The sequence below is a fragment of the Chionomys nivalis genome, chromosome 18 (genome assembly GCF_950005125.1).
Source record: "Chionomys nivalis chromosome 18, mChiNiv1.1, whole genome shotgun sequence".
Classification (NCBI taxonomy): domain Eukaryota; kingdom Metazoa; phylum Chordata; class Mammalia; order Rodentia; family Cricetidae; genus Chionomys; species Chionomys nivalis.
Genome location: NC_080103.1, coordinates 45,359,250 through 45,377,545, shown reverse-complemented (window position 1 = coordinate 45,377,545; position 18,296 = coordinate 45,359,250). Strand labels below are relative to the sequence as shown.

The following is an 18,296-nucleotide window of genomic DNA, read 5'->3' as shown; positions in this document are numbered from 1 at the left end:
TCAACATACTCCTAAGTTTTACACAAAGCCCAACAAGAAGCATCCCGACCAGAAGTGAGAGCAACAGAAAGATTCCTTTCCTGTTGGTGAATACAGAAAATAGTATTAATTCTTTACACGGGCCACTGGAGTTCCCCTTCATCTTAAATGCCCTGGGATGAAAATATTTCTATGTAGGGAAACAGAGTTGACCTCAGGCTATCTGAGCCCATACTTTAGCCCAAACAGAAAGTGGAGCACGGAGAGCCCCGGATGACCTGCTTGAAGAAGACATACAATCCCCAGTGGCTGGCTCAGGTTCCCAGCTCATCTGTGAAAAGGGCTTAGGGCAGACACCTCACTTCCTAGGCCTCCTAGGTGGTGTGAATTCAATAGCTGAGCTCTTCTGACACTGCTTAGGTACTGGAAAATTGTGTGCAGCCTCTATTGCTCCTACACTGGTAGCAAAAGTTTATTATTGGTGGGTTTGTACTCAGCCGCATCCTATCCAAATGTGGGTTCTCCTGCATCTGTCTTAATTTGCAGACTCACAGCTACAAGTTTGCATGTGTACACCGATCACTGTGTGAGCGAGGCCTCACAATTGCTTGCCACTTGGCCTTCCTGCAACTTGCTTTCATTATTTATCTGAAGTCACCACCAACCATCAACCGCTGAGGAAAATTAATGGATACACTTTCCCCATCGTCAGTGCCCAGGATGCAGCCCAGTGCCTTGCTCCATCACTCAACAACGTACACAGCCTCCTCTGGACCTTTTAACTGACAGGGATCCATGGAATTGTGGCTTACAAAGCAAGAAATTATCAGACGTCTGCAAGTCAATCTTAACGAAGTTGAAGAAAACTTCAAAAGAGAACTCCACAACTTAAAACCTGAAATTCATCTCAGAATTTGACTCTGAATCCATACACATAGCAATTAAGAATCACATTCCTGTAGTGTAACAGTCTTTCTGCTAGAGCTGAGTAAACAAAGACAAACAGGGCAGGACCCTCTCTCTAAGTCAGTGGTTCTCAAACTTCCTACTGCTACAATCCTTTAATACACCTCATCCGTAAGATTATTTTAGTTGCTACTTCATAATTGCTAATTCGCTACTGTTATGAATTGTAACGTAAATATCTGTGTTTTGATGATAGTCTTAGGTGACCTCTGTTCAGCCCCAGAGGGGTCAGGACCACCATCTTGAAAACCAATGCTGTAGGGCTTTCCACTTCCTGAGGAGGGGAGGCGGACACCTCACAAACCACGGCAGCAACTTGTACCTAACGAGGTGGTCAGTGCAGGAGCTGGGCTGAGTCCCTTGACTTCAGCCATCAGGAGAGGTGCAAGAGAGAAGTCTGAAGTGAAAACTGAATGTCCAAATTGAGTAACCAAAATAACAGTTGTAATCCCAAGAAACGTAGGGAAGAAACCAACAAGGATAGACTTCATCATTTAACAAAAAAAAAAAAAAAATTCTTTGTAAAAAGCATCACAAGCAGGGCGGTGGTGGCGCACACCTTTAATCCCAGCACACGGGAGGCAGAGGCAGGCGGATCTCTGGGAGTTCGAGGCCAGCCTGGTCTACAAGAGCTAGTTCTGGGACAGGCTCCAAAGCTACAGAGAAACCCTGTCTCGAAAAACCAAAAAAAAAAAAAAAAAAAGCATAACAAATGCTGACTGAGGTCCTGTCATTTTAAGAGAATGCATAGAACACTTTAAATTTAATCTGATAAAATGGCATTGCTTACACGATTCTTAAAAACAAATGTCAACAGATGGCTCAAAGCCCACTCAACAGAAATGAGGACTCAGCAGAGCTGATGCCGTAGTCTTTCAACTTCTCCTGGCCCATACATCTTCCAGCTGGACGCAAAGAAGCCCCAGTGGCAAAAATGGCACTTCTGAGTTACAGACACTACAAAAAACAGTAATTTCAGATGGACACAGAGGAGGGTTTTTTTTTTTTTGTTGTTGTTGTTGTTGTTTTTCCCCTTTCAATATTTTCTCTTGAAATCAAAGTTTGGTGTCACAATAAATCAACCAATAAACCCAGTATAGGATGAACAACATCCTCTCAAACATCAAAAAATGATTGCTTTAAGAGGAAATATTACAAAACAGTGTTCAACTTCGAGCAAAAGTTCAAATTCAGGTGTTTTTGTTGTTGTTGTTGTTGTTGTTTTTTGTTTTTTTTAAATGAACTTTTAAATCATCAGACACGGCCAATTCAAATGGCCAAGCAAGAAAACCACCCTCAGCACAGCTGTGGCTTCGGTTCACCTTCTCAGCTTCCCATTCCTGAGTGGGCTGAAGAAGGAATTTTCCAGGCACCATGTATAACCATTTCCAAGGAATCAGAACTTAAAAAAAAAACACTCAAAATGCACATAATTTGTCCCTGTTTATAGCTTATGATGACACATGAAAACTCTCAGGACTCAATCTTTAACCAAGTATTTACCAGGAATATAACAGGCAACGCATTGTGATAAACACCACAGGTCTGAGGGAACAAACTCTCGAAACAAAACTCTGAATGCAAATGTTGATCACTTTTATGCACTTCCAAATACATACAGCAACGGAAGAAACAGGTTAGGATCCAATGTACTGCGATTTCCAAAGTATTTCGATATTCCTTAGAAATAAAAGCACATTTTGAATCAGAACTAGTAATTCCTCTCAAAGGAGAAAAAAAAGCTGAGGAAACACAGTTGCTGTGGAAAGAGACTCCCATTGTGTCTTAAGACTTCGTGGCTCCTTTCAATTAATTTTCTTAATTTACACACACACACACACACACACGACTCTTTCTCTCTAAATGCCAACAAAAATTCTTCCTGTTTTAACTGTAGACCAATGTCTGAAATTGACAGTCACAGTAAGGCGGTGTGTCATAGATCACAGGCAGCGTCTAAAATGACAACCACGGTGAGGCGGTGTGTCACAGAGCAGAGGCAGCATCTAGAAATTTCTGACAGCAACTCCTTTACCTTAATCCTCCGCAGACATATTCAACATTTCCAGTTGCAAGACACTGAAGTTCACAGAAAACCAAACCCAATGCCTAAAAATCAAGCTGCAGTGTATTTTGCTATGAGGCCAAAGCATGGATTGGGGAATAAAAAGAAAAACACAAAGTCCCATTCCTGTTGTGTTCAATCTGCAGCCCAGAGGCCTTTACATCCCAGGGTTCAAAGGTGAGAGAAGGCAGAGCAGCAGCTATCTCCCACAAACAAAAAGCAAACATCGACAAGAACGGAGCGCAACCTACAGGAGTCTTCCCAGAAATCTCCCCTTTGACAGCCTACCAGACTCAGAAATGTCTCCTATTCTCACCAGTATGGGATAAGGTAAAAGGCGCATTAGAAAATACTTAGAGATGAGAGAACTGTCCAGAGCCAGAATGCTGCCGCAAACAGTCTACTCTGCTCCACACATTTCTAACTGTCACGGAGCAAAACTTGACAGCCAGTCGGGAACAGGGACTGGAGACCGAAGCTGCGATAGAGTTTTTGAGCATACTGCAGAGGAAACCAGGGCCTGGGGTGCGCCGGGGGGGGGGGGGGGGGGGGGGGTTAGTGGCACCATTTACTTCAGTCTTCTACTGACTATGGTATTCTTTGTGTATCTTTAAGACCTAATGTGAGCCAGGCACAATGAAAAGCTTCTAGAACCTCACTCTTAAGACTAAGGCCAAGAGTCTCTGGAGTTTCCAGTGGACCTTCAACCTATATACAGCCTTTCTCAAAACAAACAGTGGGTATGCTCCAAAAATATAAATAAGTGAATGGATCAGATGACACTGGTTCCCAACAAACAGCATGCCAAAATGTTCTCTCTGAATTGTACAACTTTATATTTGTTTTTATTTCCTAGTTGAGGCCATTTTTTTTCTGGAAGTCATCTAAGCGAAGGCTGTTCATCTTTCACTCTTGACTTTAAAGGCTCTGCACATGCTGCAGCAGACTGAACAAGCCTCGGCACTACCACAGTTGACGCTCACACTCAACCTACCTCTCGAAAGTTGCATTCAGGAAGCACACATCCAGAGAGCCACAGAAAGCTGCTGTCATATTACTATGAACAAAACCACAAGCAGAGCCGTCCGTAAACAGCAATTTGTCATCCAGATCACAGCAATAAAGATAACTGTGAAAAAGCCACGGCATGCCAGAGGACCGATCTGACTACTCCTGCATCACACACAGCTACAGACACCTTTTATAAGAGGAAACAAGGCCTCAAGAGCACAGAGATCGCCTCAAAGATAAACCATTTCCCGTGTTAAGGAATGATTTCAAGAATGACAGACGCCATGAGGGTCTCAGAAAAATCTGGAGTAAAAGCCATGTTTTCACCTGCCACATATAATGGATATTTTAACATAAAAAATAATTCTGTGATTTTTCCCAGTCAGCATATGTGTTGCTTTCTACTCGTTAAGATGTATATAATATTCAAGGGGGATCAAAACAGATTATCATCTCAAAATACTAATCCTGAAAAATCCTACAAATGACAAACTGTTGACCAGACCCTTGTGTCAGGACTTTTGAGTTGATGACATAAAATGTTAAAATGTGCAAGAAAGCATAAGACAACCAAAGCCATGGCAGGGTGCCCACCTTAAACTCGGGAGTCATTAATAATGTTTTTCTATAAACAAAATCTTCCAGTAGGATCCCCGTCAAAAGCAAGTGGGAGACTAATGTTTCCTATTTTGAACCTATAGCCCACATTTATAATTCACTTCTGCAAAGATACATAAATCAAAATTTTGTGGAGTTATGGGTGTGCCAATGTACTAATGGGAGAAGTCATTTGTAAGAACACAACACTGAAACATAAGGCAAGAGAGCTAGGAAACGGCTGGACCCTGGCTCTGCCATGCTCACTGGTAAACACATCAAGAATGGGTAAGCAATTAGTTTCACAGAGTTTACTTTATGACAATGTCCATCTAAATTCATATCTTAAAAATCCACAGTTTGAGATTTAGAATAGGGAATGCACCATGACCGTGTACACGGTACTGGTTTTCACTACCAACACTCAGTAGCATCCCACCTGGTTAGAAAACAAGTTATCGTTTGATTGGAGTTAAACCTCCATTTCATACGTTGCAGAGTTTTGGACATTCTTTGGTATTGTACACAAAAGGTCTGAATTTTTAAGCCAACAGACACCTCCGACACAACAGTTCTTTGGAATGGATTTGCATGGAGTGTTTACATAAGGATCCATGCCTGCAGAAAAGATAGTTGTGCCTCTGTAGCTCTATTACCAATCTTTTTTTTCTTAATTTCAGGACTATCTCCTCTTTATTTTGACTATGAATCCTACCTAATATAACCAAAAGGAGAGAAGATGTTTTAGTCTCTCATAAAAGAGAACATAACAACACACACACACACACACACACACATAAACTTTAAAAACCAAGCAAATGTAAAAGGAGTAAGGATCCTGTCTAAGACTCCAGAGACTATGTATCATGGTCGTTGGGTGCCGGGTTACTTTCACCTAAGTGTTCCTGGAGCAAATGTCTTGATTGCTTTGCACTCTAACTGAAAGCTCTGGCTGCATAAAACACTATCTCTGCTCATAACACACACACACACACCACCCCCAGTTTCAGAGGCACACTCTGCACAGGCTGGTGCTCATTCTGGCTTTGCTCAGGACCTTAATCCCAAGAATAAGTGACACTATTTAATCCTTGAGGATCTGCTGTCCCTCCCCCATTCCACATTGAAATACAGTGAGGAGAGTGGGATCCCTCCTCCGCAGGAGTGGAGAAAGGACAACCACTTTGTCCCCTTCTTCACCCCAAGCATCCCCGGGGCTTCTCCTAGCCAGCAACCCAGAGCCATCTCTGCCAGTTGTACACATACATGTCATCCTTGGCAATAAAAGAATCAAATAGCCCGTTACCAAGGGGGTGTCAGGAGCTTGGGGGAAGGGAACGGGGTGAGCTTCCCACCCTGGAGGCGTGCACCAACAGGGAACCCTTTAAAAGCAATGACAGGTCGGCGGCAGCCAGCCATGGGTGACAAGGGAGGTCGACGGAGGACCGCCACCGCTCGCGTCGCTCCGGGCCTGCAGGGAAATCCCGGGGCGGCGGCGGGGGCTCGGGTTGTCCGCCGCCTGGCGCTGCCCCCACGCCGCCCCGCGGCCCCCCGCCCCCGCGGCGCGCGGCAGCCGGAGCTGGGCTCCCCCCACGCTCTCCCGCTCTCTCGCGAGTCCTGTGCAGGCCCTTCCCGCGGAGGGGGAGGGGGCGCCCGGGGAACTGCTGCAATGGAGCGCCTGGAGCACCGTGCCCGGGCGAGCCAGTCCGCGGCAAGCCACGGCCACATAAAAATGCCCTATTAATTTTTTAAAAGCCATAAATCACCTCCCCTCCCTCTACAAAGAGCAAACCATAAACCCGATCCCATGCAAGCCCGCGAGCAGCCACCCACTTCCTATTTCTGTCACAGCAGCTACACCCTGCCAGCAGTCACCCCCCCTCCGGGCGCCCCCTCCCGCCACCGCCACCCCCGCCACCGCCTCCCAGGCGCTCAGCCATTTGCCAACTGCCGCCCCCCGTCCACATAAAAAAAAGAAAAAGAAAAAAATGCCCCTATTGGGGCCGGGTGGGCGGTGTGGGGGCAGGGCGCGGCGGAGGAGGGGGGGGATCGCCGCTTGCAGGAGATCCTAGAAGGTCCCCGGCGCGAGCCGGAGAGGGACAACCGGGGCGGGGGAGGGGCGGCCGGGCGCCTGCGGCACTCGGTGCACCCCGGGCCGCCGCGGCGCTGCGCTTACCTTTCACCACCCTGTCGGTCGTCGACAACTTGGGATCAATCGCCTTGGGCTCGGACATCTCCAGCGGCCGGGAGGGGGGGACAGCGACGCGCTGCTCGTCCCGTCCGACTGTACACCCCGACCGCACCGGCGGGCCAGACACTCAGCGCCGCCGCCGCCGCCGCGCTGCAAACCGCTCGGCTGGAGCTCCGGGCTCTGGGCTGGCTTGAAAGTTACTGCCGGCTCCGAGCGTCCCTCCTCCGCCGCCGCCGCCTTCACTCCTCCTCCGCCGCCGCCAGCCCCGCCGCCTCGCTCCGGGCTGCGCGTGTGTGCTGGTTATTTATTTATTTTCTGAGCACGCCTCCCGGTTCTTCTTTTATTCTTGGGGACGGGGCGGGGGATGGGGAGGAGAAGCGCACGCGAGCACCCACCCCGGCACCGACACCGGGCGCCGCGCAATGGAGCCCCCACGCGCGCACACGGTCGGGATTAAGACCGATCACATGGGGAGGGCCGGGGGCGAGGGAGGAGAGGCAGGGCCGTGGATGTCAGCGCCGCCAGCCGCGCCTCGGCGTCCCGGTGGCGGAGAGGCGGCTGCCGCTGCGGCCGCCGCTGCTTCCCCACGCCGATTGTCGCCGGCCGCCGCCGGGGCCGCGGCCACCGTGGACGTCCCGCCGCCGCGCTCGCCCGCGATCCTCCTCTGCCTCTCGGCGCCGCTGCTCCTCCACGCGTAGGCAACAGTCGCTGAGATCGGTGGACACAGTCCGGGGCACAACCTCGCCTCAGCCGCCGTGCCGGCCGCCGCCACCACCGCGCCCGCCTCCGCCTCCTCCCCTTCCTCCTCGCCGCCCCCGCCTCCAGCGCCGGGGCCACCTCCTCCTCGGGACCCGCCTCCCCGGGCCCGCCCCCACGCCTTTGTTTCACAATCTCATAGGCTGCGGCGTGCGTCCCTCACCGCTAAGGCGGTGGTCTGCGCTGCCGCCCCGCCTCCTGCTCTGTTTTCTCCGGGGTGCCACTAGGTCCCCCGGGCCTGCAGCCTCCACCGCCCAGGGGCTGCTCAGGTGTCCCTGAGGTGGGCAGAGTGGAGGGAGGCTGGACCGGGGAGCACGATCCGGGAGGAGCTGGCCTACGGCGTGCCACCACGCCTGCTCGCCCCCTGGGTCCTGCACACACTCCCGAGTGTGTGGCGGCGGCTGCGAGTGTGTGAGTGGCCCGCAGAAGTGAGATCGGAGACCCGGGAGGGAGGAAGGAGGAGCGCCCGGAGCTCCGGGCCGCGGCGCAGCTGCTGTGCCTGCCGCAGCTGTCCAGGGAGGATCGCCAGGACGGCGACGAGTAAACAGCTTACCTTGGGGAGGCGGCTCTGCCTGGGCTAGGTGGACGCGGGTTAGAGCTTGTGGAGTGGTTAGGAAGCGTGCACAACTTCACGGGAAGAGGGGTTTTCTGGCGAAAGTGTGTTTCGGGCGCTGTGGGAATCCGTGGCTGGTTATCCAAGGTAGGGAACAGACGGACTGGAGCCTATGCGACCCAGGCTATGCTCAGTGACCCAGGACGCCGTCGAGTCTCCTAGGAGATAAAAGGAGTCGGAAAAACACAGGAGAGGTCGCTTTTTCCTTGTTCACACGTGTAAGCAGTCACTGGTGGGGATAGGTGACACTAAAAATCTTGCTCCTTCCAGTTAGTCACTTGGTGCTCAAATTGTGCGCAGGGTAGTGGAGCCTTGCTCAGGTATCTCAGCAGTCCCTCATAAGAAGAAAAGTGAGGGACGGATAATGAAAAGGCGGTGGCTTAGTTAGGTGCTTTCAAAGGGCTCTGGTTTAAGGAAGGTTCTCTTCCAGGAAGTGCTCTGGATACAGCGTTCTAGAACCCTGGCCTACCTCAACCCCAGGGACCAGCAAGGAAATTATGAAGAAGGCTGAATAAATTTCTAACTCTCATCCTTCCTGTTTTCAAATTCCCTCAATATCGGGGTTTTCTTATTTCCTGAATTGGACTGTGGGCCCAATAAAGGCCTAATAAACATTTTAGGAAGCTAGGGGATGGAGCCAGGAGAACTGTTTAGGCGACAGGGATTAGATTAAACTCAAACCCGAAAAAAAAAAATAAGTTTTAATAGCAGACTGGTGGCGCTGAAGTATGACAACTGTGTGGCTTCAAAGAATTGGAGCAGACACTAGACAGAACAACACTGTGGAGGCCTGCTACTCAAAGGAAGAGATGGAGTGGGTGGGGACATCCCACCAGCAAAGGGAGGCTGTTCCCGGTGGGTGGCCAGATTCTGCTGCCAGCTCTGCAACTCAGTGGTCCTTCCATAAGTCCCTGTAGTCCAGTGGAATTTTCAGGGACCGTAAAACTACCTCCAAGAGGTTTGTATAATCTCCCCCTTTAGGGGTTGTTGCGAACAGCGTCCTGGGCAAGAGCAGAGCTAGCTGCCAAGGCAGATTTGGGAAGCTGGTCGCTGGCCAGGTGGCTGGCAGAGAGGGAGGTTGCCAAGACCGGTGGGTGAAGAGGGCCTGTTTCAGGAAAGACTAGGGAACCTTATCTGGGTTTACTCACTTTCAAGGCCTAGACTCGCTCACCCACACGCTGCCCACGGATGCTGTGCAACTGGGCACAGGAAAAAGCGCCCTTGAAATTGGACGAGAGGCTGAAAGTGACTGCCACATTGAAAAGTTTTATGATAGAGAATGGAACTAAAGGCACGTCTTTCAGACAGACTCTTCAGTCCTCAGCTAGAACAGCACCTCGCTAAGGGATATGTGTGTGGGGGGGGGATGAATCGTGATCACGGTACAGCACATCTTCCTATTATCAGATACGCTTAGCGCCTGCATATGGTTCCGTAAGCACTGTAATGCAGACACATCTTAGGTAAAGTTGGACTCTAAGTACTGTGCACATCAACCAGGAACTATACTCAGACAGCCAAGGCACCTGCTAGTCAGATGTCCCTTCAGACAGACAGCTCTCTGCTATTGCCACCCTGGTTTCTCTTTATTCCTAAATCCTGTACCACTCCCCGAATAGTTCGTGTCAATATTACCACTGACAAAGATTAACTTACATTAGGAATTCTCATTTTCAAGATGATAAGTTCAATTTCCAGGAACTGACTTTGGAAACGTCCTTTGCTCATGAAGAAAAAGTAAGCTGAAAAACATTGATAAAACAGCATTTCAACAGGGCGGGAGTGGCGCACGCCTTTAATCCCAGCACTCCAGAGGCAGAGGCAGGCAGATCTCATTGAGCTGGAGGGCAGCCTGGTCTACAGAGTGAGTTCCACAGGACAGTCAGCTCTACAGAGAAACCCTGTCTAAAATAAATAAATAAAAATAAACCATTTCATCCACTAAGAAAAAAATACATGCTTCTTTTCCTTCCTTAGTTTAATTCTCTTTAGGAAGCAGCTTTCCAGTTGGGAAGTCCATTTCCCAAACTGAGCATGGTATGTCTGTATAATTAGTTTTTGGTATTGATCATATGAGCTAAAGTGGTCTGTGACTTGCTGACCAGAGTGATGGGGTAGCTGAACCACATCCTTCCATCTGTAAACCTCTCTTCGGCTGCATACAGAGCCATGTAAGACCCTGGTATGGGCAGAATATCAGATGAATGGAGCCAAGTCTTGTAATTACCACATCAAGAAAATGCTCACCTCCTAAGACAGACAGCGGGAGGCTTTTTCTGTAAAAGAAGTAATCATTTTTGTGTTAGTCTGCTAGGATTTATAAATGTATTCATTAGGAAGTTAATATACAATAGTTACTTTATTCCAAAGTGAAATACCTACTAAAATACAAAAGTGCCACATCACTGTTACATAAGAGCAACCACAAGACTAAAAACATCCTCCTCTGTTTTTAATATGTGAATATCCAGTCTTCATTCCTGTAAATGAACAATTCATTTGCTAGTTGTGTCTTGTACAACTGCGCACCCGTACTGGCTCCCTAGTCAGCATTTTCTTTGGGCCGCCAACCAGCTCCCAAATAAAGGCACAGAGACATATTATAAGTTATGAATGCTTGGCCTTAGCTTGGGCTCGTCCCACTAGGTCTTTTAACTTAAATTAACCTGATTCTGTTCATCTACATTTTACCTCAAGGCTTTTTACCTTTCATCCCGTATGTCCTACTTTCCTGCTTCCTCTGTGTCCAGCTGGCTGGCCCCTGGCGTCTCCTTTTCTTTCTTCCCCCAAACCTAAATTTCTCCTCCTACTTACTCTCTCTGCCCAGAAGTCCCGCCTATACTTCCTCCTTCACTATTGGTCATTCAGCTTTTTATTAGACCTATCGGGTACCTTAGACAGGCCATACAAAACAGCAACACATCTTTACATAATTAAACAAATGTAACACATCTTTATATAGGAATACAAATATTCTGTAACATAAACAAATACAACATATCTTTACATTAACACATCTTTACATAGTTAAACAAATATTCCACAATGTGGCTCAATGGGATTTAGTTCCTTTTAGTCTATTCATGTGTGTATAGGTCTTACACACATGTTATCTTTGCAGATATTGATGTGCAAGGTGCTGCTTCCACACAGAATAATTTGCCATTTTCTTGATGGATGAATATTGAATAACATGTTTGGGGGAAGATTTGTGGGTTTGGGATCCATTGCATTGAAATGATCCACACAGTTTTCTCCCACTGGTGAAAATCATAGGAAATGAAAAAAAATTTTTTTTTATGCTGTTCTGGTCAGTTTTTTTTTGTGTGTGTGTGTGTCAGTTTCACACAAGCTAGTATCATCTGAAAGAAGGAATCTTAACTGAGAAATTGCCTCCATAGGATTGGCCTGTAGTCATCTCTGTTTGGCATTTTCTAGACTAGTGATTGAGATGGAAGGACTCAGTCCACTGTGAGTAGTGACTCCACCCACAGGTGGTCCTGGGATAGTAGAGAAAGCAGACTCAGCTACCCAGGAAGAAGCCCTCCCCCTTTGCTTTTCCTTCAATCCCTGCCTCCAGGTTCCTGCCCTGCTTGAGTTTCTGCCCTGACTTCCCTCACTGCTAAACTATTACCAGGAAGTATAAGAATTAATAAATATATTCTTTCCTCTGACAGTTGCTTTTCGTCTTGTTGCTTTATCCCAGAAATAGAAGCCCTAAGACATGTTCTTTGTTAGTTCAAGAGGAAATAAATAAATAGGTAGGTAGTGAATAGATAAATAAATACAAGAGGGAGAGAAAAAAAGGAAAAGAGAAATGAAGAAAGGAATTAAATATAATGCATTCTGTATCCTGTTTTAGAGAATAACCTATTTTTTCAGATTTAGGAAATTTCCTTGGTTCTTTTGGGATGAAACCAACTTAGATACCCTTACTCAGTTACTCAGCATTTTGTTGAGAATTTCTGATTCTGCATTCAAAGGGGAAATTGAATTATAGTTTTTCTTCATGGTGTGTCATTGTCCAGTTTGAGTATCAGGGTAATGCTGGTTCCATAGCATGAGTTTGGTAGTATTCATTTCCATTCTATTTAATGGAATAGTTAGACCAATATTGATATTTCTTCTTCCTTAAGTAGTTGGAAGAATTTGGCACTGGATGTCAAGGACTTTTCTTTGTTAGGATCCATAAACAACCAAAAATGAAATTATGTGAAACGAAAAAACAAATGCAAATTTCCAGTATTGCAAGTATCCCACACTGGCCTGGAACTTGCTATGTAGCAGAGAATAACCTTGAATTTCTGATCCTCCTGTCTCTATCATGAGTGCTGGGATTACAAGCATGCATCAACATATCTAGTTTTATGCAATGCTGGTAATCAAACTTCCTGCATACTAGGCAAACATTCTACCAAGTGAGCTAGATCCCCATCCCTGTTTTCAATATCATTGCTTATTATGGGTTTAAGTTGTTAATAGCATCTTGATCTAATTTTAGTAGATAATAAATATAATAGATAATAAATATATTGCTTCTAGATTTTCCAATTAGTTAAAGTACAAATTACCAAAATATTTCCAAAAGAATTAGAAGATATTGTAACATTCTATGTTTGGTTTATTTTATTAATTTTAGCTCTTTGATCTCTCATTTGGTTAGTTTTGTCAGAAGTTTTCAATATTGTTTATTCTTCCAGAAAATCAACTCTTTGCCTGAATGACTCTCTATCTTATTGTTTTAGTTTCCATTTCATTAATTTCAACCCTAATCTTTAGTATCTTCTTCCTGCTACTTGTTGCTTTGGGGCTTGGATTGCTTTTCTAAGACCTAAAAGTGCATCATTAGGTTATTTATTTAAGATTATTCTCGTTTTAAATATAAGTTCTAAACTTGTCTTTTAGAACTTCCTGAATTCTATGCTGAAGAGTCTAGTAAGTTCTGCTCTCATTTTCATTTGACTCTAGAAACTTTTAAATTTCTCTCCTGATTTCTTCAATGGTTCACTGGTCATTCAAAAATGCATTAATTCAGTCTCCAAGTATTTACTCAGTTTCTGTGGTTTCTCCTGCTATTGATTTCCAATTGTGTTCCTCTATGATTTGAGAATATCAGGAAATTATTTTTGACTCTTTTGTATTTGTTAAGACTTGATTTATGGCCTAGAATGTAGTCTATTTTATACAAGATTTCTTGAACTGCTGAGAGGAATGTGTATGTTGCATCTGCTGATTGGAAGATTCTGCATTTAAATCTTATGTCCATGCAATCTAAGCATTAAACTCTAAATTTTTTCTTGCTTTTTAGTATGGATGACCTGTAAAGATGAGATTTGGGTAATGAAGTCACCCACTAGTATTCTGTTATTATATCAGGTATCAGGACCTATTGAATGTTCATGTTCATTAGTGTTTGTTTTATGAAATTGGAAGTTCCAATATATGGTGCACATCTATAGTAATTATTATAATTTTAGTTTTAGATACATTGTTCTCTTTATTTGTTTTGGGGTATTTTGTGTGTGTGTGTGTGTGTGTGTGTGTGTGTGTGTGTGATGGTGTTGCTCTATATAGTCCTGGCTGTCCTGGAACTTGCTTTGAAGACCGAGCTGGCCTCACACTCAAAGAGCCACCTGCCTCCCAAGTGCTGAGATTAAAGGTGTGATCCACCAGAACCTGGTGCATTGTTATCTTCATTGATATTCAATGTACTTCTTTATCTTTTATTAATTGTGGCTTAAGCTGTACTTTATCAGATATCAAAATAGTTGTGTAGCTTTTTTTGTTTGTTTCATTCCATTTGATTGACTTCTATTCTTTGACTCTCTGTTCATGGCTATCTTTGTCTGTGAGGTTTGTTTCTTGGAAACAACAGGTAATTGGATTTTAAAATTAAATCCACCGGGAAAACAGTTTCTTCTGGACGTAATGGGACTAACACAGATATGAACTCTGCGCAAAGCCTGAACAGGTTCAAGTCAATCTGAGAGAGAAAGAAGTAGACATGAACTCCCATCCCTAACCAAGAAGCTATTTTCCATTCACAACCCTCTATAAAGGAAAACTTAGTTTTCACCAATGGCATCTCACAGGGTATATAAGCCATACTTGAGGATGGGCCCCATGACCAGCAGTAGATAGTCAACACAAACCATATTCAGTACTGCTTTTGTATATTATTATTTTTGACTCATATTGCTTTGTTTGGGTATTTCTTTATCTTACTGGTCTTTTGCTTGTATATTGTGGCTTCCAATTTTGTATTCTTATGGGTTTTGTTTCTTTTAAATTGTTTTGTTCATTTGTTTTTTATATATGCCCATTTGCTTTCTAAAGAGAGAGAGAGAGAGAGAGAGAGAGAGAGAGAGAGAGAGAGAGAGAGAGAAATCTAGTGCCAGATGTATGGGGATGTGAAGATCTGTGAGGAGCTGGGGAAGAGAAACCATGATCAGGATATATTGTAAATTTTTAAGAAAATAAGTCAAAAAAAGTAATCTAGTCACTTTTTTTCAGAAGTTCAATTTCCTGCTGTTATTTTTATTTTTTTTCATCCATGTTACCTGCCAGTATTTCAACCACTTCTTTTTATCTTTTTGGGTCATTGATCATTTTTACTAGTAAACTTGAAATGTACATCTGAAATTTTACCTAATTCAGTATCTTTGAATTTAGGAGTTGAAAGTAGTGATCTTTTTGGAATAATCACGTTGCCTTGCTGCTTCGTGAGTACTGTCTTTTCGTTTCTTTTCCCTTTTTCCTTTTTTTTTTCATAAATCTGTATTGATTCTTCAAGAATTTGACATCATATACCCCAATCCCGCTCACTTACCAGTCCCTCCATATCTGCCCCTACTACCCCTTCAGTAAACCCCTCCCCCGATTAATTAAAAACAAACAAACAAAAACACATGCACCTTGATCTGTCTTTCCAGCACCTCTTCATCCATGCTAGTGGCATCAGAAGCTGTGGTGTGTCATGAAGTATACCCTTTTCTCCAAATAGCCCCACCAACAAAATGCTCATTGCAGTGAGTCACTGGGCTGGCTCAAGGCCTGTGGTGCACCGTCATTCCTGGACCTCGCTGAAACTCCTGTCAGATACCCTACTGTTGCCCAGAGTCATGATGACCCTGTGTTATTGTTACACAGGCCCAGTTCCTTCATACCTTCCAGGAGGTCAAAGATGGGGTAGATATTAGGGTAGACCAACCCAAGGCCCAGGATGTGGATCTAGATGGTCGCTGACCTAGTCAGTCCTGTCCACTGAGACTGCTTCTCAGATGAGGGGTAGAGCCAGCTTTCCCAGACCCATGCCATGGGATCAACTTTCCATGCCTTTGGTGAAAGGTGGGACCATCTCTCCAGAGTGGGGCACAGCTCTCCTGCTTCATTGTCCATTGTGAGGCAGTGTCAACTATCCCAGGGCCAACGGGATTTCAACACAAATGGTTCCTTTTTTTTTTTTAATATTTATTTATTTATTATGTATACAATATTCTTCCTGCATGTATGACTAAAGGCCAGAAGAGGGCACCAGACCTCATTACAGATGGTTGTGAGCGACCATGTGGTTGCTGGGAATTGAACTCAGGACCTTTGGAAGAGCAGCAATGCTCCTAACCACTGAGCCCCACAAATGGTTCCTATTAACCCCTGTGGTGATGCTGGTCATGACATCATCACAGGCTGGAACTGCAGCCCAGATGTTACAATAGCCCTGGAGGCAGCACAGGTCACCCAGATCAGTATGGCTCTGCTGGCAGCAAGGCTCTAGGACACCAACATAGCCTCGGTGACTGTCTAGTGCCCAGGAATCCACTCAGCCCCTGGTAGTAAGAGGAGCCATAGACATCAACACAGACCCTGGTTGTTCCTGGACCATGGACCCAGACATGGCCCATGGGAGCAGTCCGGACCCAGAGTACACTACCCAGATCAGCATGCCCCTGATGGCAGTACAACCCTCAGACACCAACATGACCACAGCTTGCAGCCTAGACCTCAGACATCTATGTGGCCTTTGTGATATGATAGGCCATGAACCTCACAGCCCCCAACTGTGGTAGGATCACGGCCCCAGACATGATCCTTAGAAGCAGCCTGGGCTCAGATGTCACCATGACACCATGTGGCAGTACAGGCCAGACAGATCTGTGCGGTCACAGCTTCTGTGTGACCTTCAGGTCCCCACCTGGCCTCGGGTGATGGTCCAGACCCAGGGTATTTGTATGGCCTTCCATGGTATCAGGAGTCGCGGATATCAACCCACACCCTTGCTGCAGTGGGATCATGGATTACTGTGTTTCCTATTACAATGTAAGCATTTGTTGGTTTGATCTCTCTTCAGGTTTTACTTAGGAATCTTCTTGCTGAGCCGCCTGTTCTTGAGGGATCAATCTCTAGCACCACTCAGAAAAGAGAAAACAAACTGCCTTTAGATGAGGCTTCTGCTACTCATCCCCCGTCTGGATAGCCACATGGCTGGAGCTGTTTTCTCCATGGTTTCTCCTTTTCCTTACACTATGACCTATTACTTTTAAATTTTACAACCCTCTCCTCCTCCCTTCTTTGGAAAGGCTGTGATGGTTTTCTATTGCCTCATCTCCACAGGCTCACATGAAGTCAGCTTCTTCTGTCACCTTACCTGAAAGTCCCACTAGCAAAGTTTTATTTTACTAATATTCATAAAAAGTGGACAGCACGTATTTAATATGAGTTTATTGACTGACTATATATTTATCAGACTGTTGGACTATAGCATGGAAAATCTAAAACCTCTGCTCTCGTGACACCTATACTCAAGTGAGCAGAAACAGATGACAGAAAAAGAACAATTAGAAATAATTACACATGTTAAGTACATGTATCGTGCCATGATGGGGATAGCTATGCAGCTATACAGGCAAAAGTTCCAGGTAAAAGGAACTACAGATGAAAAGGCCCTAAGGAATAGGATTCTTGGATTCTTCTTCTTCTTCTTCTTCTTCTTCTTCTTCTTCTTCTTCTTCTTCTTCTTCTTCTTCTTCTTCTTCTTCTTCTTCTTCTTCTCCTTCTGCTTCTTCCTCTTCTTCCTCTTCTTCCTCTTCTTCTGCTTCTTCCTCTTCTTCTTCATCATCCTCCTCTTCCTCCTCCTCCTCCTCCTCTTCCTCTTCCTCTTCCTCTTCCTCTTCCTCTTCCTCTTCCTCTTCTTCTTCTTCTTCTTCTTCTTCTTCTTCTTCTTCTTCTTCTTCTTCTTCTTCTTCCTCTTCTTCTTCTTCTTCTTTTTTAGTTGTCAGATAATAGCAGGAGAGCTGGAGCAGAATGAGTTAGAAAGACCCATTGGTAACTTATAAGGTCAGACTCCACAAAGCGTTATAGATCGTTGGGATGGCTAACATGTATTCTAGATAAAATGGGAACTGTAATGGGAAAGTGATATGGTATAATCAAAGACATGAAAGTGAATGTGGTGATGAGAAGGGGAAGGGGGAAATGGTAAGGGCTGTAGAGGAAATTCTTCAGAACCCAGAAGGAGGGTGCTCTGCACGGTACAGGTTGTAAGGGAGCGGAGAGAAACATGCGATTCCATCAAGTATGCTTTCAAAGTTATCACACAGGACTTGCTTATGGAATGAATACAGGTTTTGCAAAGATTAAAAATAGCTTAAACAATTAGTTTAAACAAACAACAAAAACATAAATCTGTGGGCCTGAACAAATGAAAAATAGTTACTGGTTACTGAAGAACAGACTGCTAAAAATAGCATATTTTGTACTCAGAAACTTAAGTTTAGATATATTAAACTTTGAGATCTTATAAATTACCTTAAATGTGTTGACATTGTTGAAGTGTTTATCTAATTATTCTTTATCAATAAAAGCTTCAGGAATCAGATATTGGGGTAAGAACCTGAGTGATCAGAGAAGCAGAGAAGCCACCAGTGACCTCCTCTCTCTTCTGTTCCTCAATCCAAAAAGCTGAGATCCTCTCTCTGCCCCGCCTTACTACTTCCTGTCTTCTATCTGTCCTCTCCTCCAAACCATCTATAGATAATTTTGGTCAGCTACTGGCTAGCTCGGCTTTCTAGCTCAAAGCAAACTTTGTTGTCAGAATGCAATCAAAATATCACACAAGACAT

The 18,296-nt window shown here is 45.1% G+C and overlaps 1 protein-coding gene across 2 annotated transcripts in view; it reads right to left on the bottom strand.

Annotated features, from left to right (window-relative positions):
• Nucleotides 1–7,618, bottom strand: part of Ppp3ca (protein phosphatase 3 catalytic subunit alpha) — a 275,304-nt gene extending 267,686 nt beyond the window's left edge. For both annotated transcript variants that reach the window (XM_057793038.1, XM_057793039.1), the window contains exon 1: nucleotides 6,795–7,618. In XM_057793038.1, coding sequence (XP_057649021.1) covers nucleotides 6,795–6,852 — 58 coding nt within the window. In that variant the 5' untranslated portion in view covers nucleotides 6,853–7,618. The remainder of the gene's footprint in view (nucleotides 1–6,794) is intronic.
• Nucleotides 7,619–18,296: the final 10,678 nt, after the last annotated feature.